Consider the following 16,023-nt stretch of genomic DNA (forward strand, 5'->3'; position numbering starts at 1 on the left):
GCCGCGGCGCGCGCATGCGCAGTGCCCGCCGCCAGCTGCTCGCACATCTGTTTAACGTCTGCGCTGGCAGCGCCGCCAGCGGCACCGAGTGCGCCCTGTCACAGAACTGGGGCAGCACAAGCGAGATTTAGTCAAGTGAAAAGGAGCCAAGCAGAAGGCTGGGGAGCGCGATGCGCGAGCGGGGGCTGTTCGGTTTGGCGAGTGACGGCAGGGCCCTCGCCAGGAACCGGCGGGATCTTTCCGCGCGTCGTTACAGCCCGGGGAACCGCGGATACCGCGTCGCCCAGCTACCGCATCCGTCTGCGTTCTGCTTTAAGAGACGAAGGGAACCCTCACGGACACCCGCTGTGCTGCTTGGAAACCCCTGGCCCCTTCCCATCTGGATTGGAATATCAAGGATTCTAATCAGTAAAGTAGAATTAACCAATGATTGTTATAGGATAAGGATACTGGTAAAGTAATATAGCAACAAAATCAATCACTTTAAAGGTCATATTTAAGAGCAAGAATAATATGCAATTTTATGTAAAAGGACTTCTGTAACGATGATTTGACAAAATCAGTGTATAAAACCCACTGGATTTGGATGCTGGGGTGGACTCGCTTGGATGAAGCAATCCCTTGTGTGCCCAGCTCTGAAATAAAGCCGTGCCCGTTTATCTACCTTGTGTAGGCGAATTTTCTTCCCAGCTGGTAACACCCTCAGCATGTTTGCTGACAACTTCAAGCTGTGTGGTGTTGTGGACACGCTGGAGGGAAGGGCTGCCATCCAGAGGCTGAAGAGGTGGGACTGTGCCAACCTCATGCAGTTCAACAAGGCCAAGTGCAAGGTCTCACACATGAGTCGGGGCAATCCCAAGCACAAGGACAGGCTGGGCAGAGAATGGATGGAGAGCAGTCCTGAGGAGAAGGACTTGGGGGTGTTGGGTGATGAGAAGCTCAACATGAGCTGGCACCATGTGCTGGCAGCCCAGAAAGCCAACCGTGCCCTGGGCTGCTCCCAAAGCAGCGTGGGCAGCAGGTCGAGGGAGGGGATTCTGCCCCTCTGCTCTGCTCTCCTGAGACCCCCCTGCAGTGCTGCATTCAGCTCTGGGGGCCCCAACACAAGAGGACATGGAGCTGTTGGAGCGGGGCCAGGGGAGGCCACGGAGATGATCCAAGGGCTGGAGCACCTCTGCTATGGAGACAGGCTGAGAGAGTTGGGGCTGTTCAGCCTGGAGAAGAGAAGGCTCCAGGGAGACCTTCCAGCACCTCCCAGTGCCTAAAGGGGCTACAGGAAAGCTGGAGAGGGGTTTTGGACACGGGCGTGTAGTGACAGGACATGGGGCAATGGCTTTAAACTGAAAGGGGAGAATTAGATTGGATACAAGGAGGAAATTCTTCCCTCTGAGGGTGGTGAGGCACTGGACCAGGTCGCCCAGGGAAGCTGTGGCTGCCCCATCCCTGGCAGTGTTCCAGGCCAGGTTGGATGGGGCTTGGAGCAACCTGGTGTAGTGGAAGGTGTCCCCGCCCATGGCAGGGGGGTTGGAACTGGATGATCTTGAAGGTCCCTTCCAGACCAAACCATTCTGTGATTCTATGAGTCTGTGGTGTCTGATGCTCAAGTTTGCCTGCTTGCTGTCCCTGGCAGCTACACCATAGTTTGCTTGCCTCTAGCATGGTGAATTCTTCTTGCTAAAAAACAGGACAGAAACATTTCCTTGGGAAAGGGATGGTGTTTCAAGAGCTGCCCCAGGAGGGAAACCTCTCACACATTCGGTTTCCCTCAAGATGTCAGCTGGGGACATGCTACGTGAAGGGCAGCAGCAGGAGCTGGCCCTGCCCCACGAGGAGACTGATGAATGCTGGCCCAGTAACGACTCTTCAGGTGTCACAAGGGAATGGGACCGCTGTGGCACCAAGTGCTAAGACAGGCTTCCAGAGGGGTCATTTAGCTGCATTAACTAATTAATGATTGCTTTGTTCTTCGAACTCATATCTGGGATTCCTGCATTCCTTCTTCAGGACCCACTGGTCTGATATTCTCTCCTGGGATGGAACTAGAGGCTCAGTGACTTGGTGACCCTCTGAGCCCTGCCACACAGGTTTTATGGACGGCTGCTCCACAGAGCCCTCAGCATCGCCCTGGGTCAGACCTCAGGAGCTGACAGTGCCAGGTGCCACCGGGGAAGGGTTGGATCTTGGCAGCTGGATGTAGAGCAGAGTGTCCCTCCACTGTGGCGTATGAAGCACATGGACTCTGCAAGTGCCAGGGATCGAATCTAAGTTTATTTTCCCTTTACCAAATTTGTAGCATACAGAGCCCCTTCCCATGCTGCAATCAACAGTGGAATCGTGTATTTCTGTATTTTTAAGTTTTACGCAGCAGTCCAAGCATGTACACAGCCCCCTGTTTGTGCCAGGTGTTCTTGTCACGGGATGTGCACGGCCTTGATGCCGACCTTGCTGCACGCTTTGCTTTCTTGAACAACGACGATATCTTTTGTTTGGTCTCTGGAACATCTTGATATTATTGCAGGGCTCGGAGACAAACAACAGCCATGAGAACCCTGTCTTTTCCCGCAGCTCAGAGTCCTCTTCTCTACCCACACTCCAGCACCCACTGCCCACACACACACTTCAACTACAGCTTTCAGGCTCAGGAAGCATGGTGTTTGTACCAAGGCCTTTTGTTACCAGGTGAGCAGAAAAGCTCCCAGTTGAGAAGTGTCTTTGGTGGTCGGCCCAGCTCCCACACCTTCAGCTTGAGCATACGCTAGTGAATATGTTTCTTTTATCCAGCAGTGGGGCCCCGACCCCCTGAGCTGGCTGAGGGATCCCAACGCTGTGCACACAGCTGCTGCTTGGAGAAGAGCTGCAGGTGGAATGGGTCTCCTTGAAGGTGTGTCCCTGGAGGCCAAGTGTCCTGGCTCGCTGAGGAGCGAGCTGCAGTCAGGGCTTCAGATGCCATGGTAGGTGGGCTTGGTTGGATGAACACAGCTGAACAAGGCATGTGCCCTGTCATGCCGCTTTTCAGGAAAGTAAAGGTATAGTTTGTCCAGGAGATGACCTGGCCAGAACTGATTGTCACTTTTTTGCATCTTATTCTTCTGAAGATGCCTGTGGAAAAAAAGAGAGGGGAAAAAAAGGAAGAGAAAAATTACAGAAGAGAGAATAGCACGCTTTACAGAAAAAAAATTCTGGGCCATTGCACTGCTTCTCTTAGGGCAAAAGTGAGCCTGACAAGAACCAGCTCTCTGTGCTTCCAGGCCCGGGAAGCTCTGCCAGACCTGTGCAGGCCCTATTAGACATGACTGACATGGGAAGTGCAACTTGTGAAGCCCTCTTAAGAGTTGGTACGTTGCCCATCACTGTAGTATCTAAACACCTTAACTGAGATAAACAAAGAAGATTGTGCTCCGCTTTGCAATGTTTCTTTCTCTCCAAAACCTTCAGCCATCCAAAGCTCAGCTCTTCAGGATTCTCTTTCTTCCACAAGAATAAACATTCTCGAGGGGATTTCAGACAAGTGCTGGGTCAGTCGGAGGAGAAGTTTTGTCACCTCTGTAGTTCAGAGCATGGAGCTAGTCCCAACTAGTCCGCAAGGCTCCTCCAGGCACCACGAACTGTTCGTGGCACTACTGCAACCCAAGGACTTGGCTAAAACACCGGAGTGGCCGTGTGGCTGAGAAGAGGATCTGCCTCTGCTGCTGCTGGTTGCTTCCTTGCAGCATCCTAACGGTTCACTCCAACACCTCGGTACTGCCTCCAACACCGTGGGGACAGAGCGCAGAGGGGTGATACACAGCAGGGCAGCAGGAGGGGACTGATCTTAAGCTCTCTTTGAACAAACCTGTCTTTCACCTCCTTGGCCTGGCTTCCAGATGCAGGTGATGAAGCATCATCAGCAAGTCCTGCTCCATAGTATCCTCCGGGCTGCCTGATCTTCCTTACGTCTTCTCCCTCCTTGATGATCCTGTCTCCTGGATGCAGTAGGGCTGTTGGCAAAGTGCACAGAGAGTACAGTCGTGCCTTGCTCTGGGACCAGGAGCACCGGTTCAGCCCAGACCTCTCTTCCTGGCTATGGATCCACTGATCCTGACCATGATCTGACTTCCCAGCTTGGCCTCGGACCTGTCCCATCACCACAAACTTGCCTCGTGAGCTGCACTTTCAGTTGAACCTGGCTGCCATCCCAGGGGCAGTGGGAGAGGGCCCTGGCTGGTCTGCAGCACCCTTTGGCATCTCAGCCCTGCTCTGGCCCTGCTGGTAACTGCTGATCCTAACTGGCAGCACCTGCCATGGCCCTCCAAGGGCTGCAAATGTGCTCCATCGGCAGCACCCCCTGGCATCACTCATGCTTCTGGGCTTGGGAAGAAGCATGAACTTGTCAGATTTAGGACATTCACATCAGGCCCCTGGTCTTTGCTTTACCTCTCTGCAGCGTTCGCTCGGTGATGTGAATGTCGCGGTCTTTGCACAGCTTGGTGCAATTCAGGTAGCTTGTGACGGTTTTCCTCCGATATTGGTTCACCAGTTCTCCCAAGTCAGCTTCTAGAGTTGATGGCAGGCAGTGCTCATCAATGGGGCCATCCCCAGATCTCACCATCCGGCACTTTTCTTTCTGTTCTATCGGGCTGTCTTTGTTCTGCAAGTAAAGGGCAGGTCCCAGTTAGCATTCAGTGGGGCCCTGGAGTTGCTGCATTCCCTTTGGAGAAGCTACGGGCAGAGATTCATCTCAAAAGTGTGTGCAAAAGGGAGTCGGCACCCTGCAGTGGGACCACAGGGACAGGCACTCCTCTGGCAGTTCAGTTCCCATCCAGAGCTGGGTCCTCAGACACATACTCCCTGGAAGGCTTAGCAGATGAAGAAGTCTTGCAGTCACCTTCTCATTTCTGATTATGTCAGGGAGCCAGAGGCTCTCCCCAGTGCTGATGATTGTGGGGCAGCACGTTGGCAAGAGGAGGTAGCCCTGGATTCTGCCAGAGTTAATCCAACCCCAGATGATCCAAAGAAGACATCTGGGAGTGAGTGAATGAGTGAGTCACTGTCACATTTCCATTGGACCATCTTGCACTGAGCCTCACAACTGAACAGGACAAAGTGCTTATCAGCACCTTAGGGGACAAATCAGAGTCTGGTGGACAGGTTGACTAGATGATCAGAAGACAACTCTGTCCTCAGACACAAAAACTGCTTCAACTTCTCCTCCTTCTTGCCAGTTACCCAGAAAAAGTGTTTATCTCGCCAGAGTGTTCAGAAGGCAAACAATTTGTTTGAGATGGCTTGTAGCACCTCAGCGGCAAGGCACCATGTGGCCAAGGGACTACTGAGAGGCTCACAATAACCCCTTGCCCTTTTCTTTGCTGCTGCACCATCCTCTGAACCACCCCACGTTCACCAAGGCACGCCGGTGCGCTTGTTCTCCCGCCACGCACAGAGTACCTTCTCCCACCGTCTCCTCTCTCTAAAGAGTTTTCCGGCCTCTTCCATTTCATCATAGCTCAGATGTCTTCGTTCTGGCTCAGTGTTGACTGGCGGAACTTCCAAGTGTGTTAACTTTCTTTTGGGTTTGGTAGAAGCATCGGGCTTTGTCTCGTCTGTGTCCCCAGCAGAAGGGGAACAAGTGGCAGTTTTGCAAGTGGCTTTCTGGAACTGAGCTGCTACACCTAAAATAGATTAAAAATCAAACAACAACAACAAAAAAAAAACAAACAGAGAAGCCATGTTAGAGCGTGGCAGAAAGGAACATCTGATCCACGTTTAAGACAACATTTGGTGTGTTGTGCTGACTGGAACTCTCTGCAGAGGTTACTAAAGGATAAGCTCTTCTAAAATGGTGTTTTCCAGGTGCCACCAACAGCTGGAGAAATGATCTGCCTAGGATGAGCTGGATGATGAATGGTAACAAACAAAATCCAGCACAGGATGTTAAATGGCAGGGTTCAGACTTTGATCCCAACCTGAAAGACTGGAAAACCTGTCTCCTGCAATTGGGCTGACAACGGTATTGCACAACCCCTAGATCCTTCAGCTTTTCCCAAGAAGTCTCTTGGCCACTCTGCTCTAGGACACTGGTCTCAAGAAGCCATATTCTGGACCCAATTTGGCATTTCCTGTCTGTATAGAGGTGCCTTCCCAACCCAGTGCTCTCCTCTCACCTGTTTTGGTGTCTTGGGATTGTCCTTTCCTCATTTCCAGCCACTGCTTTTGACACTCAGCCAGATCTTTGAGGGTTGTAAAATTCCCTGGTTTTGAGGAAGTCAAGAAGATGACCATGTCCTCCAGATCCTTGTCGCTGATGGGAACTTTAGTCTGGCAACCAAAACAGAAAATGACAGTAGGATCATCAAAAGATCAAGGCTTGCCCCAGAGTGGGAGGGATGAGCTTTGCTCTTTTTCCAGATGCTTTGTAGGGAAGCATGGCACAAAGGCAACCTGCTGAGGTTTCCATCCACAACTTGACTGCTCTTCTGCTGCCCCCTGCAGACCTCTTGGCTTCTACTGTGCCAACCTTCCCAGCCCTCCGTGTTTGAGGAAGATATTTTGGCTCGGTCTAGAATATCAGTTAACACCTGAACTGCTGAATGCTAATAAACCTGAACGTGCTCTTCACACCTCTGTAACGCTACGGGCTGTGGAAAGTGAGGCCCAGTGCGAGCATGTACTGAAAGGCAGTGCAGTGGGGAGATGTAGGAGCTTGGCTGGGGACAAACCAACAATCAACACTGGGAAGCTCAATGCCAGTTCAGGGTCTACAGCAAGATCCCGACAGCCACATTACTGAGCAGTGGCTGTCTTCCAGGTCTGCGAGGCAATAGGTTTCTTCACTCCCTCCTGGGACTCGCTCTAGGTGCATCTGTGCAGCTTTCCCTTCCCTTTGCCCTTCGGCTTTTCACAGGCTGTGGGAGCCATTCTCTGAGAGTAAAGCGAGCGAAAACGCTCCTTGCTGAAACTCTTCCATTTGCTCTTTCCATGCAGGAAAATAGGGCAGAGTTGCAGCAGCTCATTACTTTTCTGTTCCCTATGTACCTCCTTGATGACTTTAATGAAGTCTTTTCTCTTGATCTTCTTCCCGTCCATACCAGCCTTCTTGAATATGTTCACCATCCTCAGCTGCTTTTTGTGCAGGAGGTTATGCAGCGTGACAAGAGCCTGGGGGTATGGTGCACAAACAAGGGGAATGGCACGCTTCTTCTGGGGCTGGCTGCTCTTTGGTGGTGAGTGCTGAAAAGGATCAGAAAATACCCTGAGATCACCATTATCCAGGATCACCATGTCCCTCACGTGGCATCAGCTGGGGTAAAGCAGCATCATTCTACTGATTTGACAGCAGAGGCTATTTCCCATCCACCCCGTGCTTACTTCCAGGCTGTCGGTCACGGCTGATTTGGCAGCAGCCCTCCTGTCTGCTCTGCGTGACTTAATTCTTTCCCAGCATCTTTCTTCTTGACTGCTGAGGGTAAATTTTTTTTTCAGCCAAGTTTCAATGTCTCCTAAGCTTTCCAGCTCGGTTCGAAACTGCCTCCTCGCCTGGATCCAAACCTCTATCGTTTCTAGACCCTCTCCTGTATCGGAGGTGGTCTCTGGGGGCATGAGGGTCTCTTCCGTCTCCTGGGGCAGCTGAAAGACAAACAAATGACAGAAATCTGTGGCCTGAGGTGGTTTCAAAAAGAGAGAAGTTGGTCTTGCCACAAGTGGAGCAAAAATAATGTGACATCTGGATTTGGATGGCCCACACCTACTTGCTTTCAGTTTAAAGGCAAAAGTTGGATACATGTTTCTCCAATGGCGTCATTGGAAACTATGCTCCAAGCCCATTTCTGGCTTCTCTAAGCCCACTTCTTCTCCATCAAGGAGCAGCTGATACAACATTGGCCGTTTTGCTTAAGAAAAATAGTCGGAGTGCTCTTCATGCTGCTTGGAGAGACAGCTCTCCCCCTCCTCACCTCCGGCTGGAGCTGGCCTAAGCCATGTGTCTGGGAGAGATCCTGCTTGAGCTCCAGAGCCGGTGGCTGAACAGAGGTGGCTGCCTTTCCAGGGACGGGGCAGGCCCACCGATGCCCTCACCCTTCTTGTTTTGCCCCTTGGCCTCTACCAGCAATTCCTCCCTCACAGCAGGGAGCAGGCAAGAACAAAAACCACAGCCACCTGCCCTGCTCGTTGCAGAGAGTGATGCTGCTGGGGCTTGGAGACCTTCCCAACCCAGTGCGATCCCAACCAGAAGGCGGCTGCTCTGTTGGAACTCCCATACCTGGGCCCTCTGCATCCTGCTGTGTTCTCTCCCAGCTTGCTCTGGAGGCGATTTGGGAAAGATGATCCATCCTGCTTTTCTGTTCCACTCTTTCTCCCCCATTTTCGCCATGGATGCCTCCAGTTTTCTTCTACTGTTCAGCCCAAATACAGACTACAGGAACCCAGAAATACAATAGCAGCAGTTAGTCTCATCAGTATTTTTTTTTTAAATAATGCTCTTCTCTTTTTTTTTTTTTAAATAATGCTCTTCTCTTTCTCATCTTCCCTTTCTTCTAGTTCTTCCAGACAGACAGTTCTTACAGATGCAGAAAGCCCTTCTGTTAATGACCAATGAACTAAGGCATCAAAGAGCTACTTTTGGAAAAGGGCTATTAGAGATGACCAGCACCCAACACAGGTAACTGAATGGGAAAATGAGCCACAGGAAAAGCTGCACTCAGAATCGTTATCTGCGTCTTTTTTTATGTACCTATTTCTCCTGATATATACCCACTTGATTTCCTACAATCCAGTGACACAACAATTGCCTCGATCCACAGGACATACCTCTCTTTTCTGCCTGTACTTTTCCGAAGGCGGCAATGCCGATTCGGGGCTCTCAAGCGGAGTGTCTTTGTGCTGCCGTCCTTCTGCGCCTGCAGGTTTTGGCAACGGTCTGAAAATGCACACCGGGGTGAGTCAGGACGAGTTTCGTCTCTATCCTGTGCTCACAGTGCTCACCTGCTTCGGCAGCAGAGCGAGCTGTCTTCACCTAATTGTCTTCCCCTCCACAGAGACAGGGATGACCCCGAGCTGTAACACTCAGGTGTGCCACCAAGGAACTCAAGGAGATGAGCGTTTTCTGTAAGGATGGCCCTGGGACACGCAGCCTGATGTTGCCATCTTGATAGAACAATGAGAGGATTTGCATCCTGTGCAAAGACAGGCACCTGGAGATACTGGTATTCCCCTTCTGGACATTACACCCACCACTGCAAAGCAGTCCCAAATACTGTGGGACTTCCCACCCAGCCAGGAAACGCGCTGTGTGGTGACACGTGTTAACAGCCCCTCTGAGTTAATACAACACTGGGTCCAAAGGAGACAGGGGAAGAGGTTTCTCAGAGAGCGTGCGCAGTCTCGGTCTGTGAAGGCTTTGAAGACAAGACTGGATAGAGTCCCGAGCAACCTGGTCTGACCTCAGCTCATAGCTGGCTCTGCTTGGAGCAGCTGGTTGGACTAGGACTTCCCGAGAGCCCTTTCAACCTCCGTTATCGTACGAGCCTATAAAACATCCCGCACAAGTACTGGAGCACAAGGCCACTCCAATCGAATCATTTCAGTGTCTCACCTGCCAGGAGGCCCGTCTCTTTCTGTTTTCTCCTGTGCTTCTTTCTCCATCTCAGCTCTGGCTAAGTAGTCTGGAGACACACCGTTTCGCAGAAGGCGTAACATGTGACGAACAGCCGCTGCAGGCATGAAAGGAGAAAACCTCTTAGAACGGGCAGGAGGAGGCACAGATCTGCTCTGCAATGTCAGAAGCTGTCTGAGGCCTCACTGGGATTCCTTCCTAGATCTGTTTTCTTGGAGGAAGATCTTCCTGACACCAGCTCTTGATCCTGTTCAACCCTCGATCCTGATCCTGTTCAAGCCACATTATTCTCTTTGGTCTGACCATCACTCTCTTTGGTCTGAGTTTGCTCCTGCTGTGGCTAGTCCTTCCTCTGCACAGTGGCTTTTGGTGGGAGACAGAACTTGATGCTTAATAATCTCTTTTGGGGTAACAATTTCTTGGCATTGCGTACGTGTTTGGTATACAAAAACTTGTGTACAATATCATGGCACATTCAACTCAAACACGTTATAGCTCTGCTGTTCCTGAGGAATTTAGGTCGAGGAGCTGGACTTCCCAGCTTTAAGAGAGAAGTGAAGTCTCGGCACAACTTAGCAACCTTTGCGTGGTTGTTCATCAAATCACGCCGCAGTGATTCGAGAGATACGCCAACCCCCCACTCTCCCACGACTCGAGGCAGAGTTTGTGATTCGCAGTGCCGATGGGCTTCCCCAAACAGTTACTCCCTCCTGCACAAACAAACTCCTAACATGGAAGAGGTACACTCCAGGGCATGGAGTGCAGGGGCAAAACATCCTTTAGCACCATCAACTGCAGACGGTGGTGCTGAGTCCTCCCAGGATCTTGCTCCAAAATGAGTCCCTTGAGATTAAGCACAAGGGGTAAATAGAGGCACGGAGAGTGTCTCTACTGTCCCAGGCATGTGTTGTAGCCCGAGCCCTAAACACCCATTAGTAATGAGGACAGGCGAATGCACGGACCTCTGCCAAGAACCAGTCACTAACATTACCTCTTATTCCTGTGCTGCTCGAAGCAGTCTGGAATTCTGTACACCTCTGTTCAGCTGTGAGAGAGGCTCTTCGAGGCACTGCCCTAAACTCAAACCTGGAAATAGGAAGAAGGCACCGTTCTGAGAAAAGGGCTGCTTTGCCAGATGAGGGTCAAGGTATCTTTTCAGAGTCAACCTCACGTCCTAGGCCATTAAAGGAACCACTGAGCAGTGCTGGCCTCAGGAACAGCTCAGCAGCCTCTCGCTAGACAGAGGTTCTGTTTTCTTGTCTCAGTCCTCCTGTGCCATCTTGACCCAGGGAGGTGTTTCAGAGATCCTTTGATTCATGTGAGTTTCACAGAAGGCACGGAAATGTCACAGACAGAGGACTTGTATGCATCTGGTCTTTGATCCACCCTCTAAGAGAAGCTTTCCATGTTATATTCAAAACAATGGAAATATTAGGATCTTATCTCTGTTTGGGCAGTCTCTACCAATGGAAAGAGAATGAGCAGATGCAACGTTATGAGGGTTGCCTAAATTCCTCTACCTAGCAAACCAGTTCCCTCTGAGGGGAGTAATGGTCAAATGCAAACCACAATCAGGAACGGAGGATGCATAACTCCAGAGTCAGCAAAAGCAAGAATGAAATTACCTGCAAACCAGTAATTTGACAGAGCACTACCAAACCTCAGCTGAGCACATCTGCGCTTGGTCAGACAGGGCTGCAGAAACAAATATACTCACTGTGGAAACTGGTAGACGTGGCCAAGACGGCTCGGAGAGAAGGTGACTTCTTTGTCTGATGTGACCTGTTTCTTCTGCAACAGGGACAGAAACATCTGACATGAGGCCAGGGAAATGAACCCAAAGCTCACAATGGCCTCTCCATAGCTCCAAGAATCAGCGGCCTCTCAGCAAACTTCTGGCCAAGTGCCTCGGTCCCTCGCTAAAACAAGCTGCACAGCACGTCACCTGCGAGGGCGAGGAATGTCGCCAGCCTTTTTGCAAGGACAAGAGTTGACGGCGTCAAGCACGAGAGTCCTTGTTTACCAGGGAAGAAGTTAACGGAGGTAAGCACAAGGCAAGGCCCATTACGAGCCTGGGTCCCTGGCTGCTGGTTGCAGTGAGGTGGCTTGCTTTAACTATTGCTGAACTAAGAGCAAATGGTTCCAAGGTTTTATCCCCAGAGTCCTTCAAAGAGCCTGCACGCCTCTGCAGCGCAGAAGAACCCAGCCACCAGCTCCTTCTCTTCCATCGGACCAGGAGAGCTACACCAGCAGCGTGCCAGCAGCTATGAGGGGCTGGTTCTCTGCGCCTCAGAATCACGTCTAGAGTGTGGGGTGAACACCATCACCTCTGCCATCGCTTTGGCCTTTTTCCTATCCATGGCAAGGCCCTGCCAGGGCTTTCCCTTGCCCAGCAGAAGTAGTACTGCGAACCTTCCCAGCACTCTTGAACCACAGCAAATAAAAGAAACTACAGAAAGCTTTCACTGCTACAGATCACGTCTAGCCAAGTGACCCAGCAGGTCAGAGGTGGTGAGCAGGGCCCAGTTCCCCAGTCCTTTGATGGGTTGTCAAACTCACTCTAAGTAGCACTGGAAAAACAAACTTACAGTGAGCAACTTGTCTACCACGTATGTAGACTTGTTGAGGCTTAGTAAAAAGTCTTCACAAAATGCCATTGTCACTTCTGTTCCCCGGATAGCAAGAGTGCCCAAATCCTTTAAAATGAAGTCCGTGTCTTCTCTGTTTGTTAGGATGAAGTAGAAGAAGTTCAGAGTCTCCTGCATACAGTTCTGCACAACTTCCTCAGGATAGGGGACATCTGAGCAGATCTTCTTGTAGCTCACTGACACTTTCTTAATCTCGTCTGGAAAAGAGGAGGAAGACTGTAACTCAGATGATAGGAGTTGAGCAGACTCAAAATCAAGGTCAAATCACCCCCTTAACAGGTGTGCCAAGCCACTGCCATGATTCCCTAAGCACAAACAGGAACCAAGGACTTCGGCTATCAGTGTCCACGCTGCGCAGGAGGGCAGGACAAGGTGGAAAGAAAAGGGCTGGTTCCTGTGGGAAGAGCGGAGGGTGCCGGCCGTGGCGCTGAGCACACACAAAAGTGCCCTGTGGGCATTTGCCTCAACAAGGTCTGCTGCGGTGCAAGAACAAAGCATCAGCATCATCTCAATGGCTTTATGGTGAACAGTCCCAACAAACGACCACCAGCCAGCGGGCATCCTACAAATCACTAAACGTGGCTGGCACAAAGCCAGTTGCTAAAGCAGATCATGGAGAGACAGTTTAACTTTGTACCGCCTGAATAAAAACTAGTCCAAGAGAAACGGCCCCTTTCTAGGCATGGCTCCTCAGCGGGCTGTTTGTTTCATCCCACGGAGGCTGTTCTCGGGGCTTTCCGGAGGCCTCTGATGTGTCCGTCACCGCTTCTAAACAGCAACCAGCATCAATCCCAAATACATGGACGTAGGGGAAAACAAAGAATTTCACTGCTCTTCTTACCAGGAACAGGGACAGAAGCATGTTGCAGCTCACGGATCTGTGCAACAGTCCTGGACAGCGAAAACACGGGTCTCTGAAACGTGAGCACCTCGCCGTTTTCAAAAGAGAGCCACCTTTTAATATGAAATGTCCCCAGTCCTTTTACGCAGACAGCCCAAGGCTGGAAAAGAAGAGAAGGGCAAGCGTTTGTAGGTTGACAACCAGTGAGGACTCAAGCAGGCTTGCAAGGGGGGTGCCTTGTGCCCTGCCAACTCCTGGTGGTTGCACACCTCAACCAGACTTTTATTTCTCTACTTGTATATTGCATAGATATAATATATATATTTTATGTTACTAATTTCTTTTTCATTTTTTAATGTCTCTTAATTTACAGAGAAGCTGGTCTTTGTCACGTTTTGTGGCAAATCTGTAAATCACAATGCAGTTCAAGGAAGAACAACAGCACTTGCTGGCACAGGGCTGCCGGGACCCCTGAAGACCCTCTCTCCCCACAGAGACCACCTCTGATACAGGAGAGAGTGTAGAAACGAGGGGTAGGGCAGGATCCCACCTTTCTCTGCAGAAGCTGTTGCTGAACATGCTGAGACACACTGCTCCAAATTGTAACGACATCTGGAAAGCAAGGGAAAGACACGTCGAGCTCTAATCTCAGCCACCTCACGTCCCATCAGCACATCCGTAGACGAGGAGATGGCAGCTGCAAGTGTGCTTCAACGAGCCTCACAGGATAAATCCATCTGTGACACGCGCCGAATCTTTGGCTAGTCTCAGCCTTCTTCCAACAGGACATCTTTCCCTTCAGAGCCAGATCCTTCAGTGTGACCCACGGCTGAGGGAAACCCGTCCATGGGACTCCCACCACGGCAAGGGAAGGGTGCTGCGCGCACTGGACTCTGCGGGGCTCAGGGTGTCCCTGGGGGCCTCCCACACACAGACAAACCCCGCTTCCCTCAACGGACCCAGGCCGTTCATCTTGTCTGCAGCGATGCTCACCAGAGAGCTCCCAAAGGCCTTACCGTTGACGGAAAGCTTCTTGAGGGTGGGAAACGTGATCGTGCTGCAGCCGTCAACCTCGCTGCAGAGCTCGATGTTGGTGATCAGCGCTTCCAGGTTTGTCATCTTTCTTGCTTGAGGTCCGCATGCCAGGCTGCCAGGGGAAGGATCTCGATGTCTCCTGCTGGGAAACGCCCCCTCTCCGATGTCCTCGCCTGTGCTTCACCAAAGAGCTCCTACACTGTCGCCCTGCCTCTCTTTGTCCTCTGCATCCCCAAGATACAGGAGAGACTTCTCACGTCCCCTGGATCCGAGCTCGCCAAGGCCTCGCAGGGAAGCGGAGAGGGTCCGGGGCACAGGGTTCCGAGGAGCAGGGGCTCTGTGACATGGATTGTGACACAGCCGCCGCATCATCCCCACGCCCGCCGACCTGGCTAGGCATGGTCCTGCAGTGAGAAGGGGGCTGCTCCCTAAAACACATCTTGTCTGGCCATGGAAAAGCTCAAGGTTGAAGTGAAGGATTTGCTTGAATCTGCAAAGACTTAAGTTCCTGGTCTGCTTGCATGTACGTAGTAGCCTGTTTGTGCGTACTTGGATAAAGCAAATATGTACATATGTTGGAAACCAGGATGATCATCTCGAATTGTCAGGCTGTCCTTAACAGAGAAACATCCTGGAAAAATACGTATTGATGCAATCATGCACTAGACTCTGCTTCCTTTAAGATAACGAGTAGCGGAGGAGCCTTAAAACATACGTCAAGAGGAGGACACGCATCCTTGTAAATCCAAACTATCGGGCAAGTGTTAATGACTCTGCCAGCTGCTAATCACTAAAGCAGGAGCCAAAGCAAGGACTTCAAAGACTGGTAAGGAAAACACCTCGTTATGAGAAAAGCTTAACGAGATCGGAAGAATACCACGATATTAAGTAAGCAAGAAACGGCGGTAACTGGAGGAAAGGTAATTCCGGCGGGGGGAGATGGTGACCACCGACTCAGGGACCACCTGCCCTAAACGTACCCCAGACTCAGAAAAAATAGGTGAAGGCAGAAGGCTGAGCATGCAAACCAATTTACATGCCAGGCGAGAGAAAATTAACCAATTGTCTACAGGAATAACACCGGAAATGTAAATATGCTAAAACATACTTTATAAACGTTCACTGAGTTTCGGAAGGGTGTGCTCTCTTGGGACAGGCACCCGAACTTGTGCAGCTTTGTAATAAACAACATCTCAGCTCAGTGTGTGGGTTGGCTTATTGCACACCAGGTGTAGGATCCCTGCTTTTGGGAAAACACACGCACCCAGTCCGCACTCTCCGAGGAGGGCGTGGGGCAGGGAGAGCCTCTGAGATGTCCCCAGACGACAGCAATGGGGACACAGAATCACACGATCACAGACTGAGGTTGGAAGTGAGCTCTGGAGGTCCTCTGGTCCAACCCCCCTGCTCAAGGAGGGACACCTTTTTTTTTTCCAAGTAAAACTGCGGCGCCTACAGTCATAAAGGACATCCCTTTTCCTCCCTCCAGTGCAGTTCTGAGTATTTGGACCATGACACACACCGCTTCCTCTGTGGAACGTGGACAGGATTGTAGACTTTCTTTTGAAGGATTAAAGATCAGTTACACTCTGAAAGTCCTGTATGTGGTATCTGGAGGCAGCAACGGGTGTCGTGGTTTAACCCCGCCGGTACGTGCCACGCAGCCACTCGCTCACCCTCTCCCACCCCCGGGGAATGGGGAAGAGAATTAAAGGGGAAAAGGGAAGGAGACTTGTGGATTGAGATAAGAACAATTTAATAATAATAAAATATTAAAATAATGATAAAATAACAATATATGAAAACAATATCTGTAATGATATAGATAAACAAGTGACACACAGTGTAATTGCTCGCCGCTTGGTGACCAACACCTGTCCTGTCCCAGCAAGTGAACGCGAAACAGGTAAGTC

At 50.9% G+C, this 16,023-nt stretch overlaps 1 protein-coding gene across 1 annotated transcript; it reads right to left on the reverse strand.

Moving 5' to 3' along the window:
• Positions 1-2,939: 2,939 nt before the first annotated feature.
• On the reverse strand, positions 2,940-14,194 carry EFCAB12 (EF-hand calcium binding domain 12). Its single transcript, XM_086628458.1, has 15 exons — positions 14,092-14,194; positions 13,626-13,687; positions 13,076-13,235; positions 12,175-12,431; positions 11,304-11,377; positions 10,578-10,672; positions 9,566-9,683; positions 8,782-8,890; positions 7,345-7,602; positions 7,012-7,206; positions 6,141-6,294; positions 5,425-5,648; positions 4,414-4,627; positions 3,833-3,977; positions 2,940-3,099 (listed from the first exon to the last, which is right to left on the reverse strand). Exons 1-15 carry the CDS (start codon positions 14,192-14,194, stop codon positions 2,940-2,942), a joined length of 2,328 nt encoding a protein of 775 aa, XP_086484584.1.
• Positions 14,195-16,023: the final 1,829 nt, after the last annotated feature.

Source organism: Tauraco erythrolophus, chromosome 30 (assembly GCF_009769465.1).
Source record: "Tauraco erythrolophus isolate bTauEry1 chromosome 30, bTauEry1.pri, whole genome shotgun sequence".
Taxonomy (NCBI): domain Eukaryota; kingdom Metazoa; phylum Chordata; class Aves; order Musophagiformes; family Musophagidae; genus Tauraco; species Tauraco erythrolophus.

Excerpts from the sequence above, each read along its gene's own strand:
- EFCAB12 (XM_086628458.1), bottom strand. The coding sequence starts at position 14,194 with ATGACAAACCTGGAAGCGCTGATCACCAACATCGAGCTCTGCAGCGAG. Across the intron at positions 13,236-13,625 it reads AACAGCTTCTGCAGAGAAAG|CCTTGGGCTGTCTGCGTAAA; the intron begins GTGGGATCCTGC and ends CTTCTTTTCCAG. Across the intron at positions 11,378-12,174 it reads TGGTAGACAAGTTGCTCACT|AAGAAACAGGTCACATCAGA; the intron begins GTAAGTTTGTTT and ends TCCCTGTTGCAG.